This window comes from Mus caroli, chromosome 17 (genome assembly GCF_900094665.2).
Source record: "Mus caroli chromosome 17, CAROLI_EIJ_v1.1, whole genome shotgun sequence".
In the NCBI taxonomy this organism is placed as follows: domain Eukaryota; kingdom Metazoa; phylum Chordata; class Mammalia; order Rodentia; family Muridae; genus Mus; species Mus caroli.
This window is the reverse complement of record NC_034586.1, coordinates 21,175,803-21,186,237: the sequence shown is the minus strand read 5'-3', so window position 1 is coordinate 21,186,237 and position 10,435 is coordinate 21,175,803. Positions and strand designations below refer to the sequence as shown.

At 50.4% G+C, this 10,435-nt stretch overlaps 1 protein-coding gene across 1 annotated transcript; it reads left to right on the top strand.

Annotated features, from left to right (window-relative positions):
* Nucleotides 1-7,630: 7,630 nt before the first annotated feature.
* LOC110284076 (tryptase) lies at nucleotides 7,631-9,942 on the top strand. The gene is made up of 5 exons (XM_021149674.1): nucleotides 7,631-7,886; nucleotides 7,978-8,143; nucleotides 8,277-8,542; nucleotides 9,371-9,534; nucleotides 9,607-9,942. Exons 1-5 carry the CDS (start codon nucleotides 7,715-7,717, stop codon nucleotides 9,769-9,771), a joined length of 933 nt encoding a protein of 310 aa, XP_021005333.1. The 5' UTR covers nucleotides 7,631-7,714; the 3' UTR covers nucleotides 9,772-9,942.
* Nucleotides 9,943-10,435: the final 493 nt, after the last annotated feature.

Sequence of the window (10,435 nt, the reverse complement as noted above, 5' to 3'; positions counted from 1 at the left end):
AGAAGAAGAAGAAGAAGAAGAAGAAGAAGAAGAAGAAGAAGAAGAAGAAGAAGAAGAAGAAGAAGAAGAAGAAGAAGAAGAAGAAGAAGAAGAAAGACAAGTCCACTCCTGTGGCCTGAGTCCCCATGATGCACTTCTGTGATGTCTCCACCACATCTGCCTGGGTCCCGTGGTCTTCACCACAGATGGTACTCTTAATGGGCAGGCCCATTGTAACGTTCTCGGACTGGTTGGAGCCTGATGAGTAAGCTGATTAGACATGGGGCTCTGAGAGCCAGGGACTTTCCCACCCTCCCTAATTCCTGTTCTAAATCATAGGCCCCACAGTGTTGGAGGGAACCACTGAGACTCTCTAGGTCAGAGAGCTTCTATTAGATGTAAGGAAACTGAGGAACAGAGAGCAGCCTTATCATTTATAAGATGGTGCCACCTCAGTGAGGCTTGGTGGCACATGCCTGGAACCCCAGCACTTCAAAGGCTAATATAGAGGGACCATGATGTCAGAATCACCTAGGGTACAGGGTGACTTCCATGAGGGCGACACCCAACAGCCTTTGATCATAGTGTGTGTTAAATGTGTGGCTGAAATGTGATTGAAAAAGGTATCAGTTCTGCCCTGTACACAATGCCTGAACTACACACAGTAAACAGGGCCCTGCCTCCCTTAGGTAGTCTCTTATATGGAGCACATGTCTCAGAAAGGGTGGGAGTTGCCCCAGTCAGGAGAGCATGGGCTGTGAAACTTTGATTTTTTTTTTTTTTGAGACAGGGTTTCTCTGTGTAGCCCTGGCTGTCCTAGAACTCACTCTGTAGACCAGGCTGGCCTCGAACTCAGAAATCCACCTGCCTGTACCTCCCGAGTGCTGGGATTAAAGGCGTGCGCCACCACTGCCCAGCATTAGGCTGTGAAACTTTGGAAGCCAAGTATCCCCAGGCCCGGCCACCCCTACCTGGGAACCAGAAATCTGCTATCATGGAGTTGGAGAAGTCAAGAACTCATGGAAATTAGTTATTCAGAGCTCTGGTGCCCATGGGAGAAGGAATCCCTCACCCACTTGAGCACAATTTTCCTCTATCTCCATGACCCTGTCTCCTCATCTTTATCCTCCCATGAGGATGGTAGAAGGCTGTCCCTACAGCGATGAATCTGCCCTCCGCCATGCACGATGTTTGTTGGCAAAGGTCCCCACCGGAATCTGATCGATAGCAACTGCCCCTGATGGGACGGTGCAAACCATCCCCTTCTGTGGGGATGACCCCAAATCTCCAACCGTCATCTAATCACAAAGAGCCATCAGACAAACATGGTACATTATTCACAGTGGCATCTGACTCTGGCCAGCAATCTTGGTGAGTGTGAAGACAAGGGGAAATCAAAGAAGAGAACTGGAGCATTTACAAAACCCCATTTCACCTCTGCTGTTGCCTGGGCATTTAAACCAGGTTCATGGGGTCGAAAGTGGGCCATTGACTTGTCTTATGGCAAGCTTGGAGGACAAGATGTGATTTGTCATCATGGATTCTGGTGTAATGTCATCTTCTGGCGGTTGGAAAGACGGCCACGTTAGACATGCCTTCCAGACTCCAAACTTTTTTATCCTGCCAGATTTGTGGGAACGCGTGACACCGGTCCCTGTGCTCACCTCCCTGCCTTGTGTTATAGTTACAGTCTCTCCTGGGATGGCATGCTGAGTTCATCTGCTCTTCTGGCCTCTGGTGCTCTGCACGACCTGTAGAGTTCTCAGTTCCCTCCCAGCATGGTTCTTGGCAGCACCCATGTGTTTTGATTGTTGTTTTCATTTCACAGAGATCTGTGACTTTCTAGCTTCCCTTGTGATTTTTTTTTTCTGTGACCCACTGATTAAGACTGTCTATAACCTTTGGGAGTGGGTGATAGGGTCTCTCTATGTAGCTTTGACTGTCCTGGGATTTGCTGTGTAGACCAGACTGGCCTCATAGAGACTGGCCTGCCTCTCCCTCTATCTCCCAGTGTTGGGTGGTGGTGGAGCACCTTTAATCCCAGCACTCGGGAGGCAGAGGCAAGGCAATTTCTGAGTTCGAGGCCAGCCTGGTCTACAGTGTGCGTTCCAGGACAGCCAGGGCTACGCAGTACCACGCTGGGTTTGATGACTAAAATCTTAATCCTTCCCAGCACACACACTGGTTCATTCTTCACTTCTATCATCATCTCATTGTGCCCAAATGTGGGACGGTGAAAGGCAGCCCATTTTCTGGTTGGGCTAGGTTTAAACCCCGGAGACCCAGCAGGTGTTCCTGCAAGGAACAGAAGGCGTTTTCCATAATCCCAGACACTAGGCTCCTGACAAGAGGCCTCAGCTCTCCATAGTTCTATGGCCATCAGTCACGTAGGGCAATGCCCCAAGCCCCTCCACAGGTAGAGGACATGACTACAGGTCTCATAACCTCAAGACAGAGCTCCAATTTAATGAGGTAGCTAAAGGCCTGAAGGTCTTAGCCAGTTAACTCCCCTTCCCAGACACTCCTCCCTGCAAAAGCTATTTAACCTCAGGCCTGCCCTGAGAAGGGGTGGTGGGGTAGTTTCACCCATCACAACTCTCTGCCATGACAATAAATGTCTTAAAACCATGGACTGTCTCTTCTCATCAGGATCTGCCGTGCTGGAGCAATGGAGCAGGTCTTCCTCTAAAGAGCTGCACCTAATCTCACGCAGGAGGCCTCTCTGCATTCCCAGTCACAGTTTCCACCAAGCCAAGCAGCCATCCTGAGCAAGCCTAGGTTACTCTCCTCCCCATGGGAACCAGCTCACGCTCTCCCCTCCCCTCTTTTCCCTTCAGCCTCAGACCCACACTCCATTCTCAGCTCTTCTGAGGCATCCAGAGGAGTCTGTGGTGTCCAAGAGCTAGAACCCACAGTCCCCAGCCTCCCTGTGACTGCAGGGACCTCAGACTGTGCCTCCCCAGAGCGGGGCTCTCCAGCTTCTCACAGCCCAGCAGCAGCGTGAGGCACTCAAATTCCCTGCATCCCACCTCCAGGAGCGGCCCTAGCCCTGTGGGGAACTGGATACGGGACAACATTTTAACACACACTCAAAGAGGGTGCTTTATATAACATCTTAGAGGTTCTTTCTCAGGCTCCATCTACATCATGGAACAAGAAGGACCACCTATTCCAAAACCCTCAGTCCCTGGAAGGCTGATGCTCTCTAGGCACTACCTAGAACCCTCATTAGGCCTCCATCAGTTCCCCTGTCCCTATCCTGTGGGGTCTTTCCCTCAGCCAGTGGCCTAGAGAATCCATAAGGACAGAACCTCAGTGGCCAGGTCTAGAATGAGTGACCCAGGGCCTCAGCTCACTCTGCCCATCTGTCGAGAGCTAGACAGACACAGGATTCTCCCACAAGCCAAATCCTATCTTCTGGATCCTAGAGAACCCAGACAGATTTTTCCAGGGGCCACCTGGGCCCTGTGGGAAACTCCTCTGGTGTTCATTCATCTATTCACTTATTCATCCATTCACTCATTCATCCATCCATTCATTCATCCATTCACTCATTCTTCCATTCACTCATTCATCCATTCACTCATTCATCTATTCACTCATTCATCCTTCTTGCTGTTTTCAGAGCACTAGGGGTCTGCAGTAAGCTGAAGAGGTTACTGCCTCCCACCAGTGTCTCTTACAAAGCCACCACACACTATATCCCAGCACTGAGGGTAACAGCACACTGCACACACCACACACCAGCATCGAAGGTAACAACACACAATACATACTGCATCCCAGCACTGAGGGTAACAGCACACTGCACGTACCACACACCAGCACCAAGGGTAACGGTACATAGACTACCGCATCCCAGCACTAAGGGCAGTGCAGGACCACTTGCAATTTGAATCCCAAAGTGACAGCTCAAAATCTTTTGCATTTTCATTAACTAAATTGAATCTTTCACCTTTCTTCAATGCATTGTGAGGTTTGGATGTCAATTGTCTGTTTCGTGGGTGGTCGCATATGAGAGAACTTAATTCTGTTACCAACTATCAAGAGATAAAATATTATAGAGTCAGAAAGAGTACTGGCTGCTCTTCTAAAGAACCAGGAGTTCAGTTGCCAAGACCTACAGGATGGCTTGAAAACCATCTGTAACTCCATTTCCAGGCTATTGGATGCCTTCTTCTAACCTCCATAGCAAATATGCTGCAGGCCAAGCACCCACATACATAAAATAAACTGAATAAACCTTTCAGAAACAAGTTTTAAAGAGTTGGGATATTGTATGATCAACTGGGAAAGTCACCATGAGAGCATTTGCGCAAACTCTCCTTAGTTTCTGTCCACATCTTCTTCAATGCTGCTGATTGACCCCACTGATGGACCCTGAGCCCGTCAGAACATCCCTTCTAGGACAAGGGTCCAGTAACAGTTAGGTGGTGCCTGCTGGGCCCAAGCCCTGGAGTTTCCTTGCATTCTTTGTTTACCTGCTGGCCACCTGTGGGCTCATGAGAGTCCTGTCTAGTCAGTCTTGGACTTTAGAAGACACGTGTGGCTTTTTCAAAGGCCTTTAGCATCCTTCCCCATATTCCCTCTTCTACTCTGCCTGCTACTCCCCCACCTCAGTTTAACTCCTCCTGCTCTGTTACTTCTTTAGTCATTTATACTCCTATGTCTGTCTTCCCTCTTTTGGAAGTACCCACCCCTCCATGGCCCCTTCATTATTTTCTGATCTCTGTGGGTATGCAAAGTGCTGAGGGAAGACCTGTGATGCTGCCTTTCTCTGTCTGGATTACCCCACTCAGTGTCTGGATTACCTCAGTCAGTGTCTGGATTACCTCAGTCAGTGTCTGGATTACCTCAGTCAGTGTCTGGATTACCTCAGTCAGTGTCTGGATTACCCCACTCAGTGTCTGGATTACCCCACTCAGTGTCTGGATTACCCCACTCAGTGTCTGGATTACCCCACTCAGTGTCTGGNTCTGGATTACCCCACTCAGTGTCTGGATTACCCCACTCAGTGTCTGGATTACCCCACTCAGTGTCTGGATTACCCCACTCAGTGTCTGGATTACCTCAGTCAGTGTCTGGTTACCCCACTCAGTGTCTGGATTACCCCACTCAGTATCTGGATTACCTCAGTCAGTGTCTGGATTACCTCAGTCAGTGTCTGGTTACCCCACTCAGTGTCTGGATTACCTCAGTCAGTGTCTGGATTACCTCAGTCAGTGTCTGGATTACCTCAGTCAGTGTCTGGATTACCTCAGTGTCTGGATTACCCCACTCAGTGTCTGGTTACCCCACTCAGCGTCTGGTTACCCCACTCAGTGTCTGGATTACCCCACTCAGTGTCTGGTTACCCCACTCAGCGTCTGGTTACCCCGCTCAGTGTCTGGATTACCCCACTCAGTGTCTGGTTACCCCACTCAGTGTCTGGTTACCCCATTCAGTGTCTGGATTACCTCACTCAGAATGCCTGTTTCTAGTTCTATCCAGTTTCTCTGTGTAGTCCTGACTGACTTGGAACTGCCTTTGTAGGCCAGGGTGACCTGAAACTCACAAAGACCTACCTGCCTTTGCCTCCTGAGTATTGGGATTCAAGGTGTGAACTATCTCACACATGACTTAATTTTATTTTTCTTAACAGCTCAATATTCCATTGTATAGATAGATATACCACATTTTTATTATCCATTCATCAGTTGGTGGGTGTATAGAAGCCTACTATCATAGAAGGTTCCTAAAATACATACATATATAAAAATATTTTAATCAAATAACCCTACAGTGAGGGTAGGGGGAGAATCCCTCAACCACATGTGATACACCACATGCTAGCATTTAAAAACACCAGCACCTTGTATGGGGTTACAGTGAGACCCTATAGATGCCCAGCTATGAAAATAGGCTATGAAAATATATTCTTTTTTTGAGGCAGAGTTTTTCTGTGTAACCTTGACTGTCCTGGAACTCAGGACCAGGCTGGACTTGAACTCAGAGATCTGCCTGCCTCTTCCTGCCAAATGTTGGGATTAAAGGTGTGCACCACCACCCAGCTACTCTCCAGAACTTGATGGGGAGACCCTGTTGCCAAAGACTTAGATGTTGAGTCACAGAGCATGAGGGAATCAAACTGGTCCTGGCCTAGACGCCTCATTTCTACTGGCTGAAAGGCGCTAATCACAGCATCAGAAGAGAAAAGTAATTATCCTTCTCCCCCAGCAAGCTACAATAACGACTGGCCTGGCAAGAGTGACATGTGACAAGAGTAGCAATAACGGAATAATGGTACAGAATTAACCAACTTCTTTCAGTTTGGGATCTAAGACCTGCTCCAAGAGTTAGAACCCTTTCCTGCACTGTTAAAGGGACCAATATCCAGTGGCTGTATAGGTCATAAGCCCTGGGGAAGAATCTATTACTTGGTTAAATGGATACAGTGTCAAAACAACTTCTACTGACTTACCATATCCATAGGTCAGTGCATCTCTCGACCCTTCTCAGAGAAGTTTCACTTAACACAGAGGCCCCAGCTGTCCAGTGTAGAGAGAATAAGAGACTGTGCAGTGCTCAGCCATAAATGGGTTGCGCATGTGCCACCCTCCCCAGAAGGCTCAGGAGAGGGGCAGGAAGACTAAGACTCAGAGGTGGAAGACAGCCTCAAGGAAACAAGATCTTTGGCTACAGCAGGGCAGCTTCACACACAAACTCATAGCAACTGTGACAGCATGCACAAGGCCTGCACAGCCTCAAGCCGGACGAAGTCCTAGCATGGAGTCGGGTTTGGACACAAAACCCTACCAATAGCAGAGGAGCTGTCCACATGTGTTAGCTGCTGGGAGGGGACAGAGCTCCCAAGAGTAGCTGGGAAATAAACACTGGAGTTGAGGGTGGGGAGAAAAGTGTCAGCCAGATGGGTAGGTGGGTGAGAATTGAAAGAGTAGCTATGGGAAGAGTTGGAAAAGAAGGTGAATCTGATCAAAATACATTGTATGGAATGCTCAAAGAATTAGCAAAAACATTATTATTACTATTATTATTATTATTAAAATCATACATATGTTAGAGAACTAGTGGTGAGCAGAGAAAGACCCCCCTCTGACCACTTCGTGCTGCCTCCAGGAGTTCCGATGGAGATGGTGGAGTGTGCAGAAGGGACAGCCTGGTAGGGCTTAGAGCCTACAGGGAATAAGAGAGATCCAGAAGGTGGCAGTGAAGGGGAAGGACAAGGAGGGACAGGAGTTAAAGGTAAGGAGAGGGCTAGAAACTAGTGATCAGTAGGCCAAGGAGAGTCACAGAGTAGGGTGGATCAACAAGAGAGTGGCCAGCCAGGAACAGGTACCTGAGGGGAGGCTGGTGGCCTCTCTGCCATCCCCTCCTTTCCATGCGCTGCCTCTCTGTTGCTGAAGCACAGATGCATTGGATAAGCAGGTGGCCCTGGTCATCAGATAGGGCCCAGAGGCCACAGTACAGGGTTTATCCACAAATCTGGGTCTAATGGAGTGGAAGGTTGACAGAGCCCCTTCTTGGCCCAGACGCTTGTACCCTGAGTCTGAGTCACCCATTTCCTCCAGGCTTGGATTGGAGGATGGCATGCCCTTCCTCCCACCCCACCCTGTTCTGGGAGGATAAGTGGAGAGGGACCTTGAGGCTGGGTAGAGAAGATCGAAGACTGCTAAAGTGATCTCTCCTGGACCCTGAAGCAGAGTGGCCAAGCCATTAGAGTCCTCGGGCTGTTGGAATGAACCTACTTTCCTGCTCCCAGGTTCCTGGCTTGTGCACCCCACAACCTGTTGGGCCTAGACTAGCCCTCACCTCCAACTGGGCCTGCACTACTCCTCACTGTGTCCAAATGCTAAAGCTGCTGCTGTTCACGCTGCCCCTCCTGTCCAGCCTGGTGCATGCAGCCCCCGGTGAGTTCTCCCCTGGGCCCTCCCGATCCCTCTTTCTGATCCTCTTAGCTCACAGGCCAAGGTACTAAAATTAGTCCTGTCCTATCCCCAGGTTCAGCTATGACACGAGAAGGCATTGTGGGGGGACAGGAGGTACATGGGAACAAGTGGCCCTGGCAGGTGAGCCTGCGTGCCAATGACACCTACTGGATGCATTTCTGCGGTGGCTCCCTCATCCACCCACAGTGGGTGCTCACTGCAGCACACTGTGTGGGACCGTGAGTCTACCTGGGCTTGGCAGAGTGGGACAAGGAATGGGTAGGAGAGTGGGGTAGGATGGGATCATCACCCACCATCTCTGGGTTTCTGGAAGTGACACAGGCCTCCTAAATGAATATCTCTTCTCTTTAGGGATGTTGCTGACCCCAACAAGGTCAGAGTACAGCTCCGCAAGCAGTACCTCTATTACCATGACCACCTGCTGACCGTGGGCCAGATCATCACACACCCCGACTTCTACATTGTCCAGGATGGGGCAGACATTGCCCTGCTGAAACTCACAAACCCCGTGAACATTTCTGACTATGTCCACCCTATCCCCCTACCTCCTGCCTCAGAGACCTTCCCCTCAGGAACGTTGTGCTGGGTGACAGGCTGGGGTAACATCGACAATGGTGGTATGTAGTAGAGACAACTGAGGTTAGACAGGTGAGGGAGCGGCCACGCCCATCCACAGCACAGGGCTTCCCCCCAACTTGTAGGATGGAAAGCTGAAGACCTCGGAAGTGGAAAGGCATCAGAACATCAGGGATTTCAGGGTCCATAAGCCAGGATACCCCAGTGTAGCTACCATAAGTCATTCGATCCCTCTAATCTCAGACACTTCATGTCTGAAGGGACCACAGTATGCTTGTATTTCGGAGATTTGATTGAGGAAGAGTCCGATCACACTTACCAACAATGTCTCCAGCAGCACTTCATGGGCTGTGGTAGTGTGTGGGGCTAGATGGCTCCCTTGGGAGCCTCCAGCCCCAGTTTCCCTTCTCCCTAGTGGTCTTACTTCATTTCTTTTGACACTCAGAGTAGAGCTCTAGGGGTAGGGCCATGAGCAGGCAGACCCTGGCTGCAGACCACAGGAAGGATCCAGTCTCTCTGTACACAGAGGTGGGGCAGGAGAATAGTGTCCAACCAGGGCTCCACTGGAATCCTCTATCCAGCCTAGGCCAGAGCCAGCGGTGCTGAGGGAGATAACTGCCTCTGCCCCTGCCCGTCACTGACCAGATGGCCCGCTAATGACCCTCTGGGCTGTCCTCCTTCTCTGAATAAGGTCAGAAATCCAGGTCCAACCTGGAGGAAGAAGCCAGGTTGGCAAAGCTGAATGCCATGGGCCCGACTCAAAGAGGGACTTGGGGGCAGAACTATCCTCAGAGAACGGGGTTAGCTGAGCCCATCCCAGCCTGCCACCTGAGACTCCGCCCACAAAATGGTCTTTCTTTCACCTACAGTAAACCTGCCGCCACCATTTCCTTTGAAGGAGGTGCAAGTTCCCATTATAGAAAACCACCTTTGTGACTTGAAGTATCACAAAGGTCTCATCACAGGTGACAATGTCCACATTGTCCGCGATGACATGCTGTGTGCTGGGAATGAAGGACATGACTCCTGCCAGGTGAACTCCTGTCCCCTCACCCTGCCACCCCCACCCAGCCTTTACAGGAGTACTGACCCCTATCCTCTCTAGGGCGACTCTGGAGGACCTCTGGTCTGCAAGGTAGAAGACACCTGGCTGCAGGCAGGCGTGGTCAGCTGGGGCGAGGGCTGCGCACAGCCCAACAGGCCTGGCATCTACACCCGGGTCACCTATTACTTGGACTGGATCCACCGCTATGTCCCCAAGGACTTCTGAGTCACATCCAGGATGACCTCCGTTCCTCCCAGCATGCTGCTTCCTGCCCGGGTGGCATCCCTGCCTTCCTCTCTTGCTCCCCATCCTGAGTCCCAATTCTCCCTTCCACTCAAGTAGCTACACTGCGCAGGCGCCGCTCTCTGCTATGCCTCAATAAAATGCATTAAAGCAGCCATGGGTGTTGCTGTGATTCTGAAGTTAGCAGGGGTAAATGAAGTGCCTGGGAGAATTGAGGTAATGTTGCTTGAGCCTTGGGGTGCCAGCTTGAGCTGTGGGGTTTGGCTCCTATCGTGAGGTAGATCGTCCTCACCACCCTGTCTGTTGTCATCTTAACTTCTCTCTACTCGAGTTCATTCCCTCTGGGTAAGGGGCACCACCCCTTTGGGATCCAGGAAATAGCAGGAAAACTTTAAGAGAGAAATATAGGGTGTGGGAGGGTTGGCGAGATGGTTCAGCAGGTAAAGATCCTTGTCCCTAAGCCTGAGGACCTAGGACCTAGAGAACACAAGTTGTCCGTCCCCTAACCTTCACACATGCAGGCCATGGTATGTGCATGAACAGTTACCCCTACACAAATGCGAGCACACACACAGACACACATACACACAGACACACACACAGACACACACACACATACACAGACACACACAGACACACACACACA